We start from the raw sequence: 23,297 nt of genomic DNA, 5'->3' as shown, positions 1-23,297 counted from the left end.
AGGTGTTAGGGAGCCTGCACGGGGCACGGGCAGGATGGGCCCGGCTGCAAGCACCACCCAGCACGGTGAGCGCTCTGCAACGTTAGTGGTGTTACCAGTTGGTAGGAGTTAGAGGACATAGGATCTCGGATGATGAATACCGATGGAATGTTCCCGAGAACCTTTTGTCTGACCTTTTCGATTTCGAACTGTTAAGGGACTGATCTCAGGATCTAAGGTTTGATTTTTTAGTTTTGCTTTAAGGCGGGACTGTGACAGCCTCCACGGCCCTATCAGAGCCCGTCCGTCCGTCCGTCTGGCGAGCTGCTCTGGGCAGGTGCCAGGACCTGCAGAAAACCCCAAGCAGGCGGGGCTCCGCTTTCCTCCCGGCCGCACCCTCTGCGTTGTGTTGGAGGGGGAGCCCGGCTTCTGTGGTCCCCTTTCTTTCCACCTCCATTAACTGTCACTGTGTGTCCTCATGCTCAGTCTGTGGTTGAATGACTCCTCACACGTGGAAAAGAGCCACATCCCTTCTATTAGGCTGAACTTCTCCCAGGGATCTTCTGGCAGGAGGCAGACAGGTAACCGGTCCCCGAAAGCTGGCGGTGGTAGCTCGCTCTGGCTCGTGTGTGGAGTGGAGAGGGTGTGGAGGTCCTCACCTGTAAAAGAGGGGCGTCTGTCTCTAACGGAGAAGGACAGCAGGCACAGGGCTTAGTACCCAACAGCCACTTGACAAAGAGGAATTTCCTTCCCTTCGCTCCTCTGTGGACGCAGCTGGCATTAGAACACGTGCTTCTCCCTCCAGTGCTGCCTGTAGCCCCTTGGCACCTGTGCCCCTTCGGGGCTCTGACCTGGGGCCTGGCGGGAGGAGCTCCTGCCCAGCTAGGACCCGTTCATAGAAGTCTCTTCTCACTGTAGCCCAACAGGGAGCGGCTCTCTCCTGGGACAATGTGAACCCTGGGTCCAGGAAGCGGGGCTGCCGTGCAGGGAGTTGGCCGGGGTGGGCTTCCCTCAGCGCACCCCACGGCCTTTCTCTGCCGCCCTCCCTCCAGAGCCGGGCCCTGCTGGGTCTAAACAGTGTCACCAGGACAACCAGCCGAGTCCACAGAGCTGCCTGTCCTGTGTGCTTCCAATTTCCTGGCAGGGAAGACTAATTAGGAAGGGCTGCTCCTCAGCTGTGAAGACTGTTGCTAGCTCTTTCGGTTTTGTTCTGTAAACCTTGTCCTTCCTCAGGCCAGTGCCCAGGGCTCCGTGCAGGTTCGCCGCCTCCACCAGACCTGAACTTCACAGGTGGGCCGCAGGTCTTCAAGGTGGCAGCCCGGAGCCCTTGGGCACCCTGGGAGACCCGGAGGCCCAGCAGTTCCTGGGTGACAGTGGGCAGCTGCAGACTTCTGGAACTTTCTGGAACATAGGGGTTGCTTGTGCAATAGCAGGCTTCACAGCGGCCCAGAGGCGACCCGTCCCAGCACTGGTCCAGCACCTGGACTGGGCCGGCCTCTATGGCCCAAGGCTAGGGAAGGGAAGTCACTCCTAGAGGGGAACAGACACCAGAAGGCCGCCTTGACTTTGTCCTCTCAGGCCAACTTGGGACTTGAGGACTCCTGAGGTCACCCTGTATTCTCTGTCTCGCCATCCAGTATGGGGGGCCCTAATCTCACGATAGGTGGGGTTCGTTTGTTGGTTGGTTTGAATTGCTAGACTCTTCCTGTAAAAGGCCCAAAAGGAAGAGCTCCTTTTCCTCCTGTTCTGCTCTTAGGCAGCCATGGTCACCTTCTGCTTGTCTCCAGGCTGACCTCCAGGCTTGTTGGGTTCCGGGGCCCACAGCTCTGCCTCCCCTGGCGCCTGCAGGCAGAGGGAGGCTCATCCCTAATGCCCTGCCCCGGCAGCCCTCACCTCTCCAGGCCCAGCTGGTGGAGGCACCTTCGCTCCTCAGCGGGCCAAGGAAGCGTGAGGCGGGAGAGCTTATCAGTCAGCTCGGCTCCACGGGCCTGGTGGCAGAGCTTCTGTTCAAACAGGGCAATTTGCAGAGATGGAAGTCTGGCCTGATCGAGGGCCACACGGGAGCTTGGCAGGTGATGGCTCCCAGGGCAAAGTCGGCAATTGCCACCATCTGCTTCAGCAGGGAGAAGAATGCCCCTCTCTGCAGGAACCCAGAGAGCAGGGGCGGGGGGGCGGCGCATAAGCCCTGGCACATGGTCCCAGCTGCCACCCTGTTGCCCAGCTGCGTGCGTGCATGGCGGCCTTGGGACTGGGACCTGAGTGGCTTTCAGTTCTGATCAGCCCTGCTCTGGCCTCCGGCCCCACGAGCTGCAAGTGGCCCGCGTCACTCGGCCTGCGTGCTCCAGGCTGGGGGATGCAAGCAGCTACTGCTTGAAGTCGTAGCTGGCACAGTGCTGGGGGGAGACCTTGGACTAGTCCACCTCAGCTGCTCACTCCACAGAGGAGGACACAAGCTCCGGGCGAGGGGAGGCCCTGGTGGCAGGACAAGGAGCCAGGTGGAGCTCGGCCTGCCTGCTTCAGAAGGAGATGTGGCAGGGGCGAGGCCTGGGAAGCCTGAAAGTTGGGACACCCTGCCCAGCTTCCAGGTCAGAGCTGTTTGGTAGAATTGTACAGTTGGCCCCTGAAAAAGATGGGTGTGTACTGTGCAGGCCAACTTATTTGGGGCTTTTTTTTTTTTTTTTTTTTTTTTTTTTTTTTTTTTTTTTAAATAAATGCAGTCCAGGGGCGCCTGGGTGGCTCAGTCGGTTGAGCCTCCGACTTCAGCTCAGGTCACGATCTCTCGGTCCGTGAGTTCGAGCCCCGCGTCGGGCTCTGGGCTGATGGCTCGGAGCCTGGAGCCTGCTTCCGATTCTGTGTCTCCCTCTCTCTCTGCCCCTCCCCTGTTCATGCTCTGTCTCTCTCTGTCTCAAAATAAATAAACGTTAAAAAAAAATTTTTTTTTAAAGAAAATAAATGCAGTGCAGTACTATAAACAGATTTTCTCTTCCTAAAGACTTTCTTAATATTTCTTCTCCAGCTCTCTTCATTGTGAGACTAATACACATCACATATAAAATATGGGCTAATCGAGTAGGTTGTTAGTAGTTAAGTTTGGGGGGAGTCAAAAGTCATGCAGAGATTTTCAACTTAACGGGGGGCTGGCACCCTGCACCCCCCACATTGTTCAAGGGTCAACTTACTGTGAGCCACAAATGCAAGCCACATCTGTAATTTTAAGTTTTCTGGAAACGCACATTAAAAGCGAAGTGAAAAGCAACCCATAAAACTATTTTTTTAAATGCATTTCATTTAACACAGTGTTTCCAAAATATTTTGACTTCAATCAATATAAAAAAAAATGAGATATTTTACATCTTTTCATACTGAGTCTTTGAAATCAAGTGGCTGCCGTGTGGGGCGGTACAGGTCTCCATGGAGGCTCTGTCCCATCCCGGCCTTCTCAGTGACACTTGGCTTGCTCACATATTTAAAGCCCTACCTATTTTCTTTCTCTGTCCCTTCCCCTTCTCCTGTGCTTTTAGTCTTGGGGGTCAGGATCACTGCCATCTGACTAGGAACATCTCCGAGATCAGGCTGTTCCTGCCTGCGTGTCAGCCCCTGTCTGGGGAGCTGGGTGCTGATTTGACTCGGCATTAGACAGTCACGCCAGGAATTCACCTCTTGGTTTTCTTGCAGTGAATCAGTCAGCCTTAATCGCCGGGGCGTGTGCAGGCCTCCTGTGGCGCTCGTTTATTTCCAGGAGAGCTTCTGCAGACAGGAGACAAAGCTCAAATGTTCCAAATCTCCGCCTCCTGCCTTCCCCAGCCGGGGTCTGCTTCCCTCTCCCCTGTCCACGGTTAAGGGGCCCTCCCCTGGCCCCAGCTGTTCCCAGGGCTGGAGTCTAGACCTCTTTTCTCCCTGCCCCCTCCCTCCATTGACCACCACCGCCCAGGAAGAGACTTGGAGCTCTCGGGAAGGCAGCCTTCCTGTCTCGGCTCTCCCAGGGGCTGCCGCCACTTGTCCAATCTCGAAGATAAGGAAGTGAGCTCTCCGGGTGGATATGCGAAGCTGGCGTTCAGGGCTGGCTGCTGGACCTTGCAGTCATTTAAACAATGGCCCTTTTCTGAGAACGGTTGATTGCTAGTTGTGGTGAGAAGAAAATTGTCACCCTGCAATAACAGGGAGGGAGGGCTGGGGCGGCGGGGGCCGTGTGCCCTCTGGGCCTGGCCTTCCATCCTTGGCTCCCGCTCACCATCACGTTCAACTGGGAGCAGGACTTTGGAGACCACTCTGCTCCCCTACTGCTACTTGCTCTGTCAAGGCTCCTTGGTGCCCTCCCCACCCCTGCTGCCCCCCTCAGCCCCTGCCCCTCCAGGATGGGTGACTGCTGTGTCCCCTCTCCAGGACCAAGTTCGGTGGCTTGTCCATGAGATGCTGCCCAAAGGGACTCAAACCTTTTCTGTCCTCCCGGCGCACACGGCCAGTCTCAGCTCTGTCCCTGCCGTCTCCAGTCGGAGGGATCCTTCTTTCTTCTCTGGGTGTTTTCTGCCCTCAGCTGGGCCTGCCGGGAGGTCCCAGGCCTCCAAACCCAGCACGACTGCCTCCCTCCCTTTTGCTGCTGCCCCAGCCCTTCCTCCACCAGAACTGTGGTTCCAGGGAGTGGCTCTAGAGCCGCGGAAGGGTTCTTCTCGGCGGGCCAGTGAAATGAGTGGCTGGCCATAGAGGGGGCACCGTGGGAGAAGGCGGCTACCGAGATGGCCTCCCTGGCACTCAGTGTGAGGAAGAGGCCACGAAACTGGTACGGCTGTCCGCCACTCCACCTGTCTTGAGAAAAAGCCACCAGGGACCACTTCTGGGGGACCAGGTGAGGAGAGGTAGTCAGGAAAACCCAAGTCTAGTGGCTTCCCAAGGGGCTCAGCCGGACCCTAGGCTCAACAGCACCTGCAGGCTAATGCTGGGGGTTCTTGGGGGAGGGGGCGCCCCAGCCCCTCTGGAGCTGGTCTCGGACTCTTTGGAGGATCCCAGCGATGTCCTACTGCATCTGGCCCCAGGGCCACGGACAGACAGGATGACACTGAGCCAGCCAGGAAGACCGGGCAGCGGGACTGTGGGGTGTCCTCTGGGGAGCCAACTGGGTGGTGCCCGCTTTTAAAAATGTACCTTGCGCCAGTTGTCTGGGGTGAATGCCCCCTGGCTGCCCCATCATGGTGGTGGAGAGCACAGAGCAGAGGCCAGCCGCCCCCGGCCGGTGGGGTAAGAGCTGTGGGTGGGGGTGTGCCCGATAGCCCGATAGCCAGGTGCCCTGTATTGCCTGGAGGTGTTTATCAACCCCCAGCCCGAGCTGCAGGCTGCGAGGCCGGGCTCCTGTCTTTGAGCATGCGCGAGCCTCTGTCTGTCCGCAACCCTGTCCCTCCTGGGCCCGGCTATTTCCCCGCCTGCCTGGATGCGATCTCTGCCGCTTCCCTCTGGGCGTGTGGGTGTAACAAGTCCAAACCTTCTCTGGGAGTCAGGCAGGCTCGGGCGCCCCGCCCTCTGGGCTGTGCCTCTTCCTCCCAAACTGGTTGTGCAGGAGCAGCTGAGTGTGGGCAGTGTGGGTGCATGCGTGGCAGCCCCGGCCGGCGCCCGCTCGCCGCCTCACCTGCGGGGAGGGGCCTCCCAGAAACTGCCTTCTCGGTGCCTGGCCGCCCCACCTCGCCAGAGCCCAGCTGAGCAGCCAGCGAGGACACACGCCCGCTGCCTGCCGCCCGCCTGCACCGGCCGAGCCCAGCCTGAGCGGCACCTGCCTTCACAACCATGTTCAAGGGTCTGAACAAAGGCTCCCAGGGAAAGGGGTCCCCTAAGGGCTCCCCGGCCAAGGGCTCTCCCAAGGGCTCCCCCAGCAAGCACAGCCGGTAAGTGGGGCCCGGGGCAGCGGGCTGGAGCGGGGTGGTGCCGGCCCAGGTGCTCCCATTTCCACCTGCCAATGGCAGCCCGCCCGGAGCTCAGGACCAGCCCGGTGCTGGCATTTAGTGTCCCGAGGCCAAAGGGCCCCGGGGGTGGACTCTCTCCCTTGCCCAGACAGCTCCAGTCCTAGCAGGAGGCCAGGGACGGCCTGGGGCTCCCACGTTCTCCAAGGGGCCTGAGGGCCACGGCTGGGGGTGCTCTGCAGGAGACACGATGGATGACGAGGGTCCCGGGGGTGCTGGGAGACCGGAGTGCCTGGCTCCCTGTCCGTGGCTCTGCCCTCACGGCTCTGCTTGGGCTGGGCTGACCCTTGGAACCTGGGTACAGGGTGGGCAGAGGGACGGAGGCGGAGAAGGGAGGCTGGGTGCCTGGCGCAGGGAGGCGGGGCTGTTGTGCTGCTGGGTCCAAGCTGTAGCTTTCCTCTCCAGGCTCTCACCTGGGGCCTTGAGTTTTGTTACAGCGTTGGGGTGTGAGGAGAGGGTGCCGCAGGGAAAGGGGAGGGCCAGAAGGCCCGGGACAGCCTCAGAGCCTCCCTCTGCTGCCCCAGCTCCCTGCCCGGCCCGGCCTGCCTCTCGACAGCCCCATGGTCCGCAGACAGACTTGGCTGCTGCCTTCTCGTTCTTCCCTCTCACTGGCCGTCAGCCCCCCCTGCAGGGTGGAGGTGGCAGATGGGAGTGGAGATGAAAGGCTCATTACCCTGATAGGGATCAGGGTGATGACACTGAGGCTGGGCTTCTGGGCAGACAGGAAAGACGGCAGTTAGGACTCTCACTGCAGTGACCTGTCCTTTGGGGCTTCTGGGCCCTGCCCAGGGTGGAGTGTGCTCCTCCCGATGGGAGCAGCCCTCCCAGGAGGCCAGGCCTGAAGACAGGTGACCCGGGGCTCAGGCAGGACCCACAGCCCCCTGTCCCCAGCCAGACTCCAGGGCAGCGCTTTCCTAGCCTGGGGCAGCTGTCGGATCTGTCTACACAGCTCAGTTGGCTCTGGCTGCAGTCACCCCACACAGGGCTCATTGTTCCCCTCCTGTGCAGTCTATTCCTTTGACACGTTTATTGAGCACCTACTGTGTGCCAGGACTGTTCTAGGCACTGAGGATGCCACCTTACACAGAACCAACAGGTCCTTAACTTTGTGGTGCCTATATTCTAGTGGAATAAGACCTAGCTGGATGCCGACTACACAGGCTGCACACTGGCTGCTTCAGATGGATTCATCCTCCTAACACAGAAACACTGTGATGTAGATAGTATTGAAGCCCCACTTTACAAACGAGGCACTTCGGGCACAGAGAGTTTAAGCAACTTGCCCAAAGCCACACAGCAGTATAGCTCTGGAAAGTGATCATACCCAGGCTGTTTGGTCCACAGTTCTTTCATTTTTTAAAAATGTTTATTTATTTTGAGAGAGAGCACTCGTGAGCAGGGGAGAGGCAGAGAGAGAGAATCCCAAGCAGGCTTTTTGAGATCAGTGCAGAGCCCAACTCGGGGCTCAATCTCGGGAACTGAACCATGAGATCATGACCTGAGCCAAAATCAAGAGTTGGATACTAGGGGTGCCTGGGTGGCCCAGTCGGTTAAGCATCCGACTTTGGCTCGGGTCATGATCTCACGGTTCGTGGGTTCGAGCCCCGCGTCAGGCTCTGTGCTGACAGCTCGGAGCCTGGAGCCTGCTTCCGATTCTGTGTCTCCCTCTTTCTCTGCCCCTACCCCACTCACTCTCTCTCTCTCAAAAATAAACATTAACGTTTTTTTTTTTTTTAAGAGTTGGATGCTTAGCCAAATGAGCCACCCAGCTGCCCCTGCCCAGAGTTCTTTCTGGCACTATCCCTCTGTTGGGGCAGCCAGGGGTGGGGGTTCATCCTTTGATCCCTAACTCAAGGCCAGCTCCCTGAAGCCTTCCCCTTCCCCAGGGCCGTGACCTCACAGGGTGCTGTGCTTAAGAGGCTTGGACGGCTCTACCTGTTACTAGGTTTGCTTGACCCTCTAGGCCGCAGGGCGTGAGCTCAGGCACACAGCAAGTGCCCGGTGCAAAGGACTCTGGGGAGCCAGATCAGGCTTATACTCTGCTCCTTGCTGTGCGACCTAGAGCAAGTCAGGTCCTAATCTAGGCTTAAATCCCCTTAATCTGGGGATGTCGAAGTGTCCACACAATCTCTATGCCTCCCCCTGCCCCAGTGCTGTGTGGCTCCTTCAGATGGTTATTAGCCTGGGCATAGGCAAAGGCCAGGGTGTGAGGGGGAGACAGGGCTGGGGTGGGAGGAGGTTGGGGTGGGGGACATGCCGCCGCTCCCCTACCCCCAGCCAGCCCACTGCCCCTCCCAAAGCCCAGCCATGCCGTCTCGGGCCTTAGCGGCTGAGGCATGATTCACTCCCAAGTGAGAGGCAGGGAGCTGGGTGGGGTTAGGAACTCACTGCCAGGATGGTGATGTTGGCCTGCTCCCTTGTGCCAGACACACTGGAGACCCCCATTCTCTGATCCCTCATGTGGGGACAGTGCTCTCCGACCTTCAGGACTGGGAATCTCCCAGAACCTCCTGCAGAGAGAGACCAGAGACCCCACGTCTTGGATGCCGCCCTTCTGGGCAGGGAGCCTGGCTGCAGAGAAGAACAGGGCCGAGGGACACAGGGGACCCCACACAGGTGGACCCCATGCAGGTGGCTCTTTTCCAACCAGGCTGCTCTCTGTCCCCACCCCCACCCCAGGGCTGCCACCCAGGAGCTGGCCCTGCTCATCTCCCGCATGCAGGCCAACGCCGACCAGGTGGAGAGGGACATCCTGGAGACCCAGAAGAAACTGCAGCAGGTAAGGCCGCAGGGGTGAGGGGGCAAGGGAGGCTCCCTGGAGCATCTGGAGTGCAGGTGGTGAAGGTGGGACAGACCACCCTTGGCCTTGTCTGGTCGTTCCCCAAACACAGTGGGAGAGAGGGCTCCGCTCTGCTTCTCTGTTGGACTTCCAACTTGGGAGGGTCAAAGGGGCTCCCCCAAGTCTTTGCACCTGCCCCACAGATGCCCTGGGCCTGGCCCTCTGCTGGTGTGGGCCTGAGGTCGGCAGCTGGGAATGCGAGAACGGGGCTCGGGGCAGGGGTGATGATGGGCAGCGAGGATGTGGTCCCACACCCGCAGGACCGAGTGCATGGCGAGCAGGACCAGGCCCTGAAGCACCGGCAGGAGGTGGGCCGCAGCCTGAAGGAGGCCGAGGTGCTGCTGAAGGACCTCTTCCTGGACGTGGACAAGGCCCGGCGGCTCAAGCACCCGCAGGCCGAGGAGATCGAGAAGGAGTGAGTGGGGTGGCAGCCGGGGCCGGGGCCGGGGCTGGAGAACGGAAGCGTCGGGGCTCCAGGGGAGCCCCAGGCCCAGCCCTGACCTGCCGGCCCCCCTCCTTCGTAGCATCAAGCAGCTGCACGAGCGGGTGACCCAGGCGTGTGCCGAGTACCGCGCCCTGTACGAGAAGATGGTGCTGCCCCCCGCCGTGGGGCCCAGAGTCGACTGGGCACGGGTGCTGGAGCAGAAACAGGTCAGGGTCATCCCCAATGTCAGAGACACCTCAGGGAGCTCAAAATCACAGCTGACCCAACCGGAAATCACAGAGCTCTGTGTCATTGGCGGGGAGGGGGGCTGCTGAGTGCTTGCACCTGGGAGGGTCTGGGAAGGGAGCGCTCGCAGGGGACCGTGCGCAGCCAGGGAAGGCTTCCTGCAGGAAGGGGTGTGTGAAGAGGTGGGAGGGTTCAGTTAGGTTGGGGTGAAATGGTGAGAGGACATTCCAGAAAGAAGAAACGGAGGCTCCAGCCTAGGGTGGGGTGGGAACGGGGTTTTCTGGGGAGGCAGGCAGAGCCAGGTCATGGGCGCGTCACCCTGAGCATTGGGTGGGGAACCGTGCCTTGATATCACAACACAACGGTGCCTGATGACAATGAAGGGACAGTGGGGAGGGCACGGGTGTCACAGGTGTCGCAAGGTCCCAGAGCCTAGTGACAGGTGTGTAGGCGGGAGGTACCGAGGCCAGGGCAGGTAAGGAGGCAGGGAGGGGCAGGAAGACATTTTAGCGGCCGCGCTCTGCATTCTGGGGACCAGTAGGCATCGGGGACTGCGGTCGTGATGACGCTCAGCCAGGGCCACCAGAGGGCAGCATGTCCCCCGGGGTGAGCTGCCTGCCGTTCACCTGGGCTGCTCTGCGGGCCTGTCCACCCTCTGCCCCAACGACCGACTCCGCTCCTCCGCACGGGGACGCGGGGAGGGCGCGGGAGGGCTGGCGCCCTGCGGCTGAGCTGAACCCCCAGCTCCTTCTGCAGAAGCAGGTGCGCGAGGGCCGGTACGGGCCCGGGATGGCCCAGCTGGAAGAGCAGATTGCCGAGCACAACATCCTGCAGAAGGAGATCGAGGCCTACGGGCAGCAGCTGCGGAACCTCATCGGGCAGGTGGGGGATGTACATCCCTGCCTGGCCCTTCCCCTCCCCTCCCCTCCCCTCCCCTCTCTCCCATCCTAGCCTAGGTGGCCTGGCGGGCCCTCTGGGGCAAGGGATGGAGGTGGGGGACACAGTGGGCCCAGGACAAGGGGTACAATCTCCCCTGGATGCTGCCTCTTGCTGAGCCTGCTCCGTCTCCCCCCTTGGTGAAGCAGGACGCAGCTACCATCCGGAGCCAATACCGGGACCTCCTGGTGAGCGGAAGGGCTGGGTGGACAGGGAGAGGGCTGGGCCTGGCCCCCTGCACCCTTCCGGGGGCCAGCGTTTCCAGGCACAGCCTGACGGCGCCCCTTGCTACCCCCCTTCCCCCGCCACGTCCCGCGGAGCACAGAAGGCGGCCTCGTGGCGCGGGCAGAGCCTGGGCAGCCTGTACACGCACCTGCAGGGCTGCACGCGCCAGCTGAACGCCCTGGCCCAGCAGCAGCAGGGCATCCTGCAGCAGGACTGGAGCGACCTCATGGCGGACCCCGAGGGCGTGCGGCGGGAGTACGAGGTCGGGGGCAGAGTGGGGGGCCGGGGGAGGGGGGCACACGGACATCCCGTCCCGTCCTCCCCCGTCACTGATGCTCCGCACTCTTCCCCCAGCACTTCAAGCAGCACGAGCTGCTGAGCCAGGAGCAGAGCGTGAACCAGCTAGAGGACGACGGGGAGCGCATGGTGGAGCTGGGGCACCCGGCTGTGGGGCCCATCCAGGTGCGAGGGACAGAGGCTGCCCGCGGTCTCAGGGCCGCCCGCTCCCTCAATCCGGGGGCTCCCCAGGGAGGCTGGGGAGAGGGAGACACGGCCCAGGGTGGGGCCGGCCGAGCGGGCAGCGGATGGGTGCGCGGGGCGGGGCGGGCGCGGTCCGAGGGCTGGGTGTTGCTGTCCCCAGACCCACCAGGAGGCCCTGAAGATGGCGTGGCAGAACTTTCTGAACCTGTGCATCTGCCAGGAGAGCCAGCTGCAGCATGTGGAGACGTATCGCCAGGTGAGCCGGTGCGCGGGGCTGGGTGGGGGCCCGAGGAGACAGGGGCGGGCGGCCACCGGGGCCCTGGGCGCAGAGGTGCCTGGAGAACGCCACAGGACACGCTCACACGGAGGGAGACAAGGCACCTCATAAAAACGGCAGAGCTGTGTCATCGTGACCGGGTCCCAGAGGGAAAACGAGGTCACGCAAACATTCACAACAGGGTGAGGTGGCTCCCGGGGGGCCGGGGGGTGGGGAAGGGGTTGGTTCTCAAAGGCAAACTAAATAAATTAGTTAAAATCTTACTCTTCTGCATAAATCACAAGTGATGTTTCATATACTTTGAGAGGGACATAAGCCAAAGGGGTTTTCCTTCCTTTTTAAAAATATTTTCCTACATAACTGCCATACCATTATCACATGGACAAGAATTCCACAACATCACCCAACTGCGGGATGTTTCTTTTTTTTTTTTTTTTAAGTTTATTTATTTTGAGAGAGAGAGTGAGCCTGCATGAGTGGGAGAGGGGCAGAGAGAGAGAGAGAGAAAGAGAGAATCCCAAGCAGGCTCCGTGATGTGACTGCAGAGCCCGAAGCAGGGCTCGATCCCACGAACCGTGAGATCATGACCTGAGCCGAAGTCAAGAGTCGGATGCTTAACCGACAGAGGCACCCAGGTGCCCCCAGGAGTTTCTTTGTAAAGCACACTCCTAGCTTCCACTTGGGGGCACCCACCCCAGGTTCCAGCCAGGACGACAGCAGGTACTGGAGTAAGCAGGAGAGCCCCACTCCATCTGGGCAGGAAGCACAGAAGCCACGGTGTTTCATAACCCTGAAACAAGCCCAGTGAGCCAGAAACGCCCATTTGCAGAACACTCCGGTTAAAAAGGCCGCACGGCCTGGGTAGAAAGGCCGACGGTGCAGGGGCCAGTGTGGGGTTGGTGGGCAGAGCTCTCTCCCTGACTACCCACGACCTCAGTTCCAGGAAGAGGCCGACTCCGTCAGCCAAACCCTGGCAAAGCTGAACTCCAGCCTGGACACCCAGTACAGCCCTGCCCCTGGGGGGCCCCCTGGCGCCCCCACAGAGCTGCTACAACAGCTGGAGGTGAGCGAGCCCCACCAGACCACCTGCACCCCGCTCCAGGGGATGGGGCTGGCCCTTGCGTCTAGGTCTCACCCTTCTCCGGGGACTTATTCCCGTCCTGAGCCCACCCTGGGTGGGGAGGAGAAGGGGGTCTGCTCTAGTAGGAAGGGGCTGGTCTGTTACCAGCAAGCCCTTTCCACCTCTGGGCCTCAGTTTCCTCACCTGCAATGCGACAGAGACCGCCTGGGAGGGATCTGTGCACGCCCACCCCAGCCCCTACTCTAGAGGCCTGGGTGATGCTGAGCAGCCCCCCACCCCGCCCCGCCCCAACCAGCAGACCCCAGGATCCTGGGCCCCTTGGAGGGCCTTCTTTTACTTTCCTGACTTAGAGACCCTGTCTTCATGAAGGCCCCTTGGCTCTCATGGTGGGGGTGGGCAGTACGGGGCAGGCCTCAAGTGCAGCCTGGGACCCCACAGGCAGACAAGAAGCAGCTGGCTGTCGCTGAGAAGACCATTGGGGACCTGCAGCGGCAGAGCCATCAGGTGGCCCCTCTGCAGCAGCGCAGGAACCCCCCCCAGCAGCCTCTGCACGTGGACAGCATCTGCGACTGGGACTCAGAAGTACAGGCTCTGCCCGCCCAGCCGCAGCCCTGCCTCCTCCAGTCCCACCATTGCCTCCGCTCCCACCCATCCCCACCCTGCCCCAGCCCTCTGTCCTCCAAGCCCTGCTCTGCCTCTGGCCTGTCCCTGCCCCTACCCCAGCCCGTGTACCCAGCCTGGCTCCATCTTGGCCTCAGTTCCCCCTGCCCCTGAGCCGACACGAGCCCCCCCTGCCCTGTCCCCCAGGTGCAGCTGCTGCGGGGTGAGCGGTATGTGTTGATGGACAACACCGACCAGCACACCTGGGTCGTGCAAGGCCCAGGTGGGGAGACCAAACGTGCCCCAGCCGCCTGCTTCTGCATCCCGGCTCCGGACCCTGAAGCCGTGGCCAGGGCCTCCAAGTGGGTCCGCCTGGGGATACTCGGGGGCAGGAGGCAGGCTGTGGGCCCAGACCAGGTCCTGTGGTGTTTGCCCTTCACCTGGAGCAGTGACTCCTGGGGCGGAGTTGGGGGCGGGGGGGCGCTCAGAGAGAGAGGAGAGACGTCCCTCTCTGATCTCCCCCTTGTTCTAGGCTGGCCTCGGAGCTGCAGGCCCTGAAGCAGAAATTGGCCACAGTCCAGAGCCACCTGACGGCCAGCACTACGCAGCCCTTACAGACTGGCCAGCAGGGTACTGAGGGCTGGCCAGAGACTTGGGGATTGTTGGGAGAGAAGGAGTAGATTCCTACTTTGGTCACTGTCGGGGGGGTTGTGATGGGCAGGGGGGACCCTGGATTAGGGACTTCTGCTGGGGGGTTCCATCTCTTGGGTTGGCAAGCCCCGAGGGAGCATGGTCCCTCCCCCAGTTAGGCCCTACCCACCCGCCTCCCTCCCTTCCCCACACAGGATGCTATGGGGGCACCAGGGAAGAGCTCCTCAGGCAGATGGGCAGAGGGGAGGTAGGCCCTGGACCCTTACAGGAACTCTATGCCCCCAGCTCCCGCTGGCTCAGCCCCAGAAGACCCACAGGCCCAGAAACTCCTGACACAGATGACCCGACTGGATGGAGACCTAGGGCAAATAGAGAGGCAGGTGCTGGCCTGGGCCCGGGCCCCACTGAGCCGCACGGCACCACTGGAGGACCTGGAGGGCCGCATCCAAAGCCACGAGGTGGGTGGATGAGCGAGGACAGCAGGGATAAGAACAACCCCTCCCCTGGGGGCGCACGAACTAAAGGTGAGGCGAGTGTGCGCGCAGCCGCAGGGACCCGAGGCAGAGGCAGGGAGCGGACAGTCCAGGGTTCAAGACAAGCTGACTCCCACTCTGGCTCCTCCGCTGACCAGCTTTGTGATCTTGGCAAATCACTTAACCTCTCTGGGCCCTGATTTCCTCGCCACTGAAAACAGACACAGTGATACCCATGCATCTGGTTGTCCCAAGGATGACGTCAGGCCCAAGGAAGGTTCTAGAAGGGCAGGGCCCAGGGTAAAGGCCCTGGACCCTGCACTTGGGAGGTGTTCCAGCGAGGGTCCCGAGAGCAGCAAGGAAGCCTGGGCTTCCTCCTGGAGGCAGGTGGGGGAGCCTCCCCAGGAGAGGTTGCAGTGTGTAAACTCCATCACAAAAGGACAGTCCTCTGAGCGCCAACAGTGAAAGCAGCCCCTCCCCACGGGGCAGGGAGGAAGGGGGTGGCGGTTTGAGTTATGTCCTTGCCGACCAGTTTCCGTTCAATACAGTGCTGGGGTTTGGTTTCTAAATGTTTGAATCTCGTTGGCCCATGTCCCCATGCAAACAGCTGGTCTCCGCTCCACCTTGTACCGGAGGTGTGAGATGCTCAGAGGGCCGGTGGGGACAGGAGGGCTCCCGGGCTGGGACAGGATGCGCGGGAGGTGTTGAAGACTGGGTCTTGACTCAGAGGGGACGTCGTGGGGGGACGGCAGAGCGGGCAGGGGGCAGAATGCAGCCTCAACACAGATCCCCCCGCCGCCTGAGGCTCTGGGGCTGACAGGGGGCTGGGCCTTTGCACCTGAGTCACCGGTTATGACTGCATGGGGACATGGCAGCCCCCAACTGGGTCCTCAAGTCCTGAAGCCGCCACGTCTCCCACGTTAGGGGTGCTGAGGGCCCTAGGAAGCGCACTTAGGCCTGAAGGTAGACAGTGAGTGGCTGAGGAGGAACAGAATAACCCATGTGGACAGAGCGAGGGCTTTGCCGCCTGACCTGGGCGACCGGGCAGGGAACCGTTTTGTGAATGGCACAGTGACACCCACAGGGTCGTGCTGCCTCCTCCCATCAGTCTTTCTGCAGATGAAGACACTGGGGCTCGGGGAGGTTGACAGGCCCAAGGTCATCCCCAGGGGGATGCTGGGGGCCAGGACTGATCCCTGATCTCTGGCCTCAGCCCAGGCTCATACCCACCATGCTCTGAGGCCTTGTGGGCAGGGTTGGGTGGGCCCTTCTGGAAGGAGACCTCTGACCCTGTCCCACCCCGCCCCGCCCCAGGGCACAGCCCAGCGGCTGCAGAGCCTGGGAGCGGAGAAGGAGGCAGCCCAGCAGGAGTGTGAAGCATTTCTGTCCGGCCAGCCCGTGGGCCCCGTGGCCCTGCACCTGCCTGTGGTCCTCAACAACCTCAAGAACAAGTACAGTGACGTTCAGGTTCTCTGCAACCTCTACGGGGAGAAGTGAGTGCTCCGGGGACTGGGAAGGGGGACCGCTGGGTGGTGCCGTTGGGGGTGCGTGTGGCCCTGGGAGCTCCTGACACGGGGCCCCCTTGACACAGAGCCAGAGCTGCCCTGGGTCTGGAGCGGCAGATCCAGGACACGGAGAGGGTCATCCGAGGCTTGGAATCTTCTGTGGCACAGGAGGCCCCTCTCCCTGCCAGCCCAGGCGCGCTGCAGGAGAGGGTCAGCGAGCTGCAGGTGAGGGGCCGGGTGGCCTTGCCGAGCATTTGCGGGGCGGTGGGGGGGGTGTGGGCGTGGTGACTCATGGAGCCACGAGGGTGCACGGCGCCGTGTCCCCTCCTCCCCAGCGCCTGCGGAGGGAGCTGCGGGAACAGCAGGCCTGCGTGCTGGGGCTGCACCGCGAGCTGAAGGCCACCGAGCATGCGTGCAGCACCCTGCAGAACAGCTTCTGCGAGTTCTGCCAAGATCTGCCTCACCAGCAGCGCCAGGCGAGGGCCCTCACCGACCGCTACCACGCTGTGGGGGACCAGCTGGACCTGCGGTGAGTGGCTGGGCTGTTAGGGCTCGAGGCACGCCCCCCCCCCCCCCCCCCCCCCCCCCCCAGTGCACAGCAGTGGCTGCTGCCACCGAGCTGTGTGACCTTGGACTGGTGACTTCACCTCTCTGAGGCTGGGTTTCCTCAACTCTAAAACGGGATAATAACCAGCTTTGCGCAGTGGCAGTATCGTAGCCCGTGAGGTTTATCCGAGGCGCGATTATTGCTAATTAAAATGGGATAATAACAGCACCCGTCTCCCAGGGCGAGCCTGCCTACCTCCCTGGCAGAGACTGTCTGGGCCTTCCCAGAATGCCCAGCTCCAGCATAGGCCCAGAATAGGGCCTTCTGACCCCTCCCAGGGAGGAAGGCACCCCCCAGTCTCCTCTGTGCACCCCTCACCTGTCCCCAGAGGGTAGCTGTCACCCATGCTCCGGGCCTCCTCCTCCTCCTCCTCCTGTAGGGAGAAGATGTTGCAGGACGCCAGCCTCACCTACCAGCAGTTCAAGAACTGCAGGGACAACCTGAGCTTCTGGCTGGAGCACCTGCCCCACAACCAGCTGCGGCCCAGCGACGGGCCCAGCCAGGTGGCCTACAAGTTGCAGGCGCAGAAGGTGAGGAGCTGGGACCGCAGGCCACCTCCAGCCTCTCTGGGGACCCTCCCCACAGGGAGAGCCGCCCGTGCGTGTGTGGCCCCCTAGTGGCCAGCATGCTAAGAGACCTCAGAGCTCAGGCCCCTGCTGGCGTCACCCCCACCCTAAACACTCGCTCCACCTGGCCCACAGAAACGGCAAGGCCAGCGCCATCTGGTATGAGGTGGGCAGCGAGCTTTACGCTCCTGGAGGTTCCAGCTCCTACCTCATCCTCTTCCTCCTACTTGCCAGTCCCCTGCTACACACTGGCAATGAACCAGAGGCGACGGGCACAGCCAGTCTGGTGGGGGAGGCCAGTGCCTTGCAGACCACCTTGCTGGCGAGTGCTCTGGTGGAGAGCCAGAGCCCCGTGGGAGCCCCTGGCAGGACACGGGGGGGTCAGGGCAAGTGGTCTGGAAGACAAGGGCCTGGGGCCGCAGGAGGAATGACAGTGTCTAGGGAGGAAGCAAAGGGGTATAAGGTCGGACAGGTGGCTTGGGACAGAGATTCTTAGACCTGGCTGGAGATTAGAATCACCCAGGGGGCTTTTAACACATCCCTGTCCCAGAACCCCACTCCAGACGGATTAAATTGGAATCGCTGGGACCAGAACGTCGGTACTTTTTTGTTGTTGTTTGAAGTTTATTTATTTATTTTGAGGGGGAGAGAGAGCACGCGTGTGTGCATGGAAGTAAGAACGGAGAGAGTGAATCTCAAGCAGACAGCACGTGAGCCAGACTCGGGGCTCGATCTCACGAACCGTGAGATCATGCATGACCTGAGCCGAAATCAAGAGTCAATTAACTGGCCGAGCCACCCGGGTGCCCCACATCAGCACTTTTTAAAAAGTTCCCCAAGTGAAGAAAAGGGGCGGCCAAGGTTAGGAACGATTCAGATGGTGGTCCTCAGGTCCCTGGACCTGTATGTAGCACCAGCATCATGGAGACAGTTAGGCGTGCAAATTCTCAGGCCCCAACCCAGCTCTGCTCAGTCATGACCTCTGGAGGGGGGCCTTCAATCTCTGTTTCAACAAGCTCTCTAGGTGGGTCACAGGGTGAAGGCCCCTGGGCTGGAACGTGACTCTGAGGGGCACTGGGCAGAAGGAAGGGATTCTCCCAAAAAGAGGAAGGAAGACTTCCCGGAAAGGGCAGTTTCCCGGGTGAACTCCTGCCCCTGCGGCCCCTGGAGCGTGCTGGCTGCCTGAGGCCCCGGAGGAGGGCCTGGCTGAATGGTGTTTGCCGACCTCCCTCGACTCCCGCTTTCTCCCTGGCAGAGGCTACAGCAGGAGATCCAGGGCCGAGAGCAGGACAGGGCCATGGCGTCCCGCCTCTCCCAGGACCTGCAGGCAGCCCTCCAGGTAAGCCCTTCACTTATCTCCCCTCCCTCTGCCAGTCCTCTGCTCTCCCATCCCCTGTCTCCCCCACTGACCATCGGCCTATTGTCCTTCCCTCCCTGTTCAGGACTACGCGTTGCAGGCAGATACCTACCGCTGCTCCCTGGAGACCACTCAGGCAGGGTCAGCCCCCAAGAGACCCCGAGTAGCTCCCCTGCAGGAGAGCATCCAGGACCAGGTGAGATGGGACCCGGCGAGGCTCAGTGTCCCTCGGCACCAGCCCTGCCAGCTCTGGAGCTGACCCTGTCCTCCCTCTCCCTCCCTGCTCCCCGTCTCTAGGAGAAGAACTTGACAAAGGCCTACACGGAGGTGGCAGCTGCATGCCAGCAGCAGCTGCGCCAGCTGGAGTTTGCCAGAAGGATACTCGAGAAGGTACGGGGACAGCGCCCACTCCGTCCCTGCGCGAGGCAGCCTGGGCTGGTCACGGACATGGCAGGCTCGGCGGCCTGAGGGGTGCAGCTCTCTACCTTCCCCGGTTCTCTCCCCAGCGGCTCTTCCAGGCTGGTAACCGTCTCAGAGTCAGGCCCTGGAGATGTCATTCAGTGCAGTCACAGCTTAGCCACTGGGCAGTCTGCCAGTGGGGACAGGAGAAAATCCCCACGAAGTCTTTAGCTCAGGACCAGCCGCAAGGGGCAAGAGGCCACCTAAGTCTCCCTCCCTGGGAGACAGAAGCCTTCCATGGCTCTTGGTGTCTGGCTGAGGAACTTGCCACCTTTCTCCTACACCGACACTCCCAGAAGAGCGTGGGCCCATACCCGGGAGCCTGGCTGGAAGGGGAGGGGCAGAGGTTTGGAAAGGAGACCCTGTCCTGTTTGCACGTTCTGGTGCAAATTCCTCCCGAACACTGCCTTGCGTCGTGGGGCTGAGGGGTCCTCTCAAAATCCCGCGTCCAAGGTCTGCGACTCCTGCTCCCGGAACCTACCAGAAGCCTCAGGAAGCAGGGAGGGGTCTCTGATCTCAGCGTGCAGTGGGGGTGATAGAAATGGGGCTCCTCCCTCCCCCCCCCCCCCGCGCCCACCTCCCCTCCCGGACTCTTTCCCTCCTCCTCTCCCTCTGCAGAAGGAGCTCAGTGAGGATATCCAGGTGACCCATGATGCACGGCAGGGGTCCGAGGGCCCAGCCCGAGCAGGGAAGGATCCCGAGGCCCTGAAGTCCCAGCTGGAGGAGGAGAGGAAGCGGGTAGCTCGGGTGCAGCGCGAGCTGGAGGAACAGAGGAAGCGGCTGCTGCAGCTGAGGACCCAGCGGCCCTTGGAGAGGCTGCAAGAGAAGGAAGTGGTGGAGTTCTACCGGGACCCCCAGCTGGAGAGCGACCTGTCCAGGGTGAAGTCCCAGGTAGAGGATGAGGGCAAGAAGCGGGCCAGCCTGCAGGCAGACCTGGAGGCAGTGGCCCAGCAGGTGGTCCAGCTGGAGAGCAAGAGGAGGGCCGTGCGGCCCCACCTGCTGACCAAGGAGGTCACCCAGATCGAGAGGGACCCTGACCTGGACAGCCAGGCGGCCCGGCTCGGCCGCGAGATCCAGCACCTGCGGGGACAGAACGCCACCGTCTCGGTCCGGCTGGAGAAGCTCAAGAAGGAGCTGCTGGCCCTGGAGGAGAAGGAGCCGAACGTGAAGGAGAAGGTTGTGGTGAGAGAGGCGGTCAAGGTGGAGAAGGACCTGGAGATGCTCAAGGCGGCCCAGGCGCTGAGGCTGCAGCTGGAAGAGGACACGGCGCGGAGGAAGGGCGCCGAGGAGGCCGTGGCCAAGCTGCGGGCTCGTCTCGAAGCGCTGGAGCGGGCAATCGGCGCCGCGGAGCCCAAGGTGATCGTGAAGGAGGTGAAGAAGGTGGAGCGGGACCCGGGCCTTCTGGCAGAGGCGGCGGGGCTGAGGAGCCTCCTCGAGGAGACCCGCAGCGAGAACGCGACCCTGGCGCGGGAGCTGGAGGAGCTGCGGGGAAGGCACGGCGCGGCGGAGGAGCAGAAGCCCGAAGTGGAGCTCCGGGAGCGCGTCCACGAGACCTTCCAGGTGGCTCCGGAGACGCAGCAGGAGATGGCGAGGCTCAGGGCCCAGCTGCAGGAGACCGCTGGCGAGAGGAGCCGCGTGGAGCAGGAGGTGGCGGCGCTGCTGCCCGACCTGGCGGCCCTGCGCGCCCAGAAGCCGGCGGTGGAGTACAAGGAGGTGACGCGGGAGGTGGTGAAGCACGAGAGGAGCCCCGAGGTGCTGCGGGAAATCGACCGCCTGAAGGCGCGGCTCAACGAGCTGGTCAACGGCAGCGGGCGGGCCCAGGAGCAGCTCATCCGCCTGCGGGGGGAGCGCGACGAGTGGAAGCGGGAGCGCTCCAAGGTGGAGACCAAGACGGTGAACAGGGAGGTGGTGCGCCACGAGAACGACCCCGTCCTGGAGAAGGAGGCCGAGCGGCTGCGCCAGGAGGTGCGAGAAGCCGCGCAGAAGAGGCGGGCGGCCGAGGATGCGGTCTCCGAGCTGCAGAGTAAGTACCTGCTGCTGGAGAGGAGGCGGCCCGAGGAGAAGGTGGTGGTGCAGGAGGTGGTGGTCACCCGGAAGGACCCGAAGCTCCGCGAGGACCACGGCCGGCTGAGCCGGAGCCTGGACGAGGAGGCGGGCCGGCGGCGGCAGCTGGAGCGGGAAGTCCAGCAGCTGCAGGCTGGCGTGCAGGAGAGGGAGGGCCTGCTCGGCTTCCAGGAGGACCGGGGCAAGAAGCTGGCCGCGGAGAGGGAGCTGCGGCGGCTGAGCCTGAAGATCCGGGAGCTCGAGGAGCGGCCTCCCGTGCCGCAAGAGAAGATCGTCATGGAGGAGGTGGTCAAGCTGGAGAAGGACCCGGACCTGGAGAAGTCCACAGAAGCCCTGCGGCAGGACCTGGACCAGGAGAAAGCCCGGGTGACGGGGCTGCACCGGGAGTGCAAGAACCTGAGGGTCCAGATCGACGTCCTCCAGACAACCAAAGCGCAAGAGAAGACCATCTACAAAGAGGTGATCCGCGTGGAGAAGGACCGGGTGCTGGAGGGTGAGCGGTCCCGGGCGTGGGAGGCGCTCAACAGGGAGCGTTCGGCCCGGCAGAGCCGGGAGGAGGAGGTGCGGCACCTGCGGGAGCGCATCGACAAGGCCGAGGCGCTGAGGAAGACGCGGGCCCGGGAGGAGGCCGAGCTGCAGAAGGGCCGGGACCAGGCGGCCCAGGAGCGAAGGCAGCTGCAGCAGGAGCTGCGGGAGCTGGAGAAGCAGAAGCAGCAGACGGTGCTGCGTCTGCAGGAGGAGGCGCAGCTGCTCAGCCAGAGGACGGAGAGCAAGCGGCAGAAGGCCGCCCGGCGGGGCCGGGAGCTCTCGCAGCTCGAGGCGGCCATCCTCCGCGAGAAGGACCAGATCCACGAGAAGGAGAGGACCCTCCGGGACCTCCACGCCAAGGTGAGCAGGGAGGAGCTCAACCAGGAGACCCAGACGCGAGAGACCAACCTTTCCACCAAGATCTCCATCTTGGAACCGGAGACGGGGAAGGACCTGTCCCCATACGAGGCCTACAAGAGGGGCATCATCGACCGAGGCCAGTACCTTCAGCTACAGGAGCTCGAGTGTGACTGGGAGGAGGTCACCACCTCGGGCCCCTGTGGGGAGGAGTCCGTGCTCCTGGACCGCAAGAGCGGGAAGCAGTACTCCATCGAGGCCGCCCTGCGCTGTCGGCGCATCTCCAAGGAAGAGTACCATCTCTACAAGGACGGCCGCCTCCCCGTCTCCGAGTTCGCGCTGCTCGTGGCGGGGGAGACCAAGCCCTGCTCCTCACTCTCCATCGGCTCCATCATCTCCAAGTCCCCCCTGGCCTCCCCAGCGCCCCAGGGCACCGGTTTCTTCTCTCCCAGCGTCTCTCTCGGACTCGGCGATGACAGCTTCCCCATCGCCGGCATCTACGACACAACCACAGACAACAAATGCACCATCAAGACGGCAGTGGCCAAGAACATGCTGGACCCCATCACCGGGCAGAAGCTGCTGGAGGCCCAGGCGGCCACGGGGGGCATCATAGACCTCCTCAGCCGGGAGCGCTACTCCGTGCACAAGGCTATGGAGAGGGGGCTGATCGAGAACACGTCCACGCAGAGGCTGCTCAACGCCCAGAAGGCCTTCACGGGCATCGAGGATCCCGTCACCAAGAAGAGGCTGTCGGTGGGCGAGGCCGTCCAGAAGGGCTGGATGCCCCGGGAGAGCGTGCTCCCACACCTGCAGGTGCAGCACCTGACTGGGGGGCTCATCGACCCCAAGAGGACCGGCCGCATCCCGGTCCCGCAGGCGGTGCTCTCTGGAATGATCAGCGAGGAGCTGGCCCAGCTTCTGCAGGATGAGTCCGGCTACGAGAAGGATTTGACAGACCCCATCTCCAAGGAGCGGGTGAGCTATAAGGAGGCCATGGGGCGCTGCCGGAGAGACCCTCTGAGCGGCCTGCTGCTGCTCCCAGCTGCCCTGGAGGGGTACCGCTGCTACCGTGCCGCCTCCCCCTCAGTACTGCGCTCCCTGCCCCTGCGCTGAGGGGGCCAGGCGGTCCCGGGGAGCGGGTGTGAGGGGGAGGGTGGGACACGTGCACTCCTCGCCCCGGGGGGAACAGCCTCATCCAAGCGGGTGGGTCCTTCCTCTGATACTTGTGCTATTACTCGGAAGTTTGCGGTGTGGGACCCCTCCCCCAACTTTGGCTGCCCGGCCCATCCCCAGACCCAGCCATCCATCGGCACATCTGTCTCTCCTCCCTCCTCCCTGCCCCAGTGCTTCCAATAAATGAGTTCTCCCCGCGTCTAGTTCACATTTGGGAATGCAGGATGGGTTTGTCTGAGCCATAAGCACAAGGGAGAGTTGCTGGGGTCCTTCCCAGGTGGGAAGCAGACCCATCCACCCAGCCTGGCCAAGGGAATGGATGCTTCCAAGGGCTTTGGCTCCCTTGACTCTGGGAGGGGTGCACCGGCAGGCCCCGGAGAGACCCCGAACAGCCCCTCCCGTCCCCACTGCCTCTGCTCCGGGACTTTGACTTCTGGCCAGGAACAGTCTCCATCCAGCCTTCTGTCAACCTCCCCCTTGTCAGCAAGTCCTTGGTACGCGCCCTTCCCCCCGCCCTGCCCC

The 23,297-nt window shown here is 62.4% G+C and overlaps 1 protein-coding gene and 1 non-coding gene across 2 annotated transcripts; both read left to right on the top strand.

Annotated features, from left to right (window-relative positions):
* Window positions 1-5,641: 5,641 nt before the first annotated feature.
* On the top strand, window positions 5,642-23,294 carry EVPL (envoplakin). The gene is made up of 22 exons (XM_042967839.1): window positions 5,642-5,849; window positions 8,604-8,703; window positions 9,024-9,178; window positions 9,288-9,414; window positions 10,190-10,315; window positions 10,519-10,557; window positions 10,695-10,856; window positions 10,949-11,056; window positions 11,235-11,330; window positions 12,289-12,414; window positions 12,871-13,014; window positions 13,240-13,394; window positions 13,565-13,662; window positions 13,969-14,141; window positions 15,471-15,649; window positions 15,748-15,886; window positions 15,997-16,190; window positions 16,648-16,798; window positions 18,090-18,173; window positions 18,277-18,387; window positions 18,489-18,581; window positions 19,269-23,294. Exons 1-22 carry the CDS (start codon window positions 5,752-5,754, stop codon window positions 22,713-22,715), a joined length of 6,105 nt encoding a protein of 2,034 aa, XP_042823773.1. The 5' UTR covers window positions 5,642-5,751; the 3' UTR covers window positions 22,716-23,294.
* On the top strand, window positions 16,354-16,498 carry LOC122233917. Its single transcript, XR_006211633.1, has one exon. It is a non-coding gene; the product is annotated as a U4 spliceosomal RNA (small nuclear RNA).
* Window positions 23,295-23,297: the final 3 nt, after the last annotated feature.

The sequence above is a fragment of the Panthera tigris genome, chromosome E1 (genome assembly GCF_018350195.1).
Source record: "Panthera tigris isolate Pti1 chromosome E1, P.tigris_Pti1_mat1.1, whole genome shotgun sequence".
Lineage (NCBI taxonomy): Eukaryota > Metazoa > Chordata > Mammalia > Carnivora > Felidae > Panthera > Panthera tigris.
Note: the sequence above shows the minus strand (reverse complement) of the source record. Positions and strands in the feature narration are given on the sequence as shown.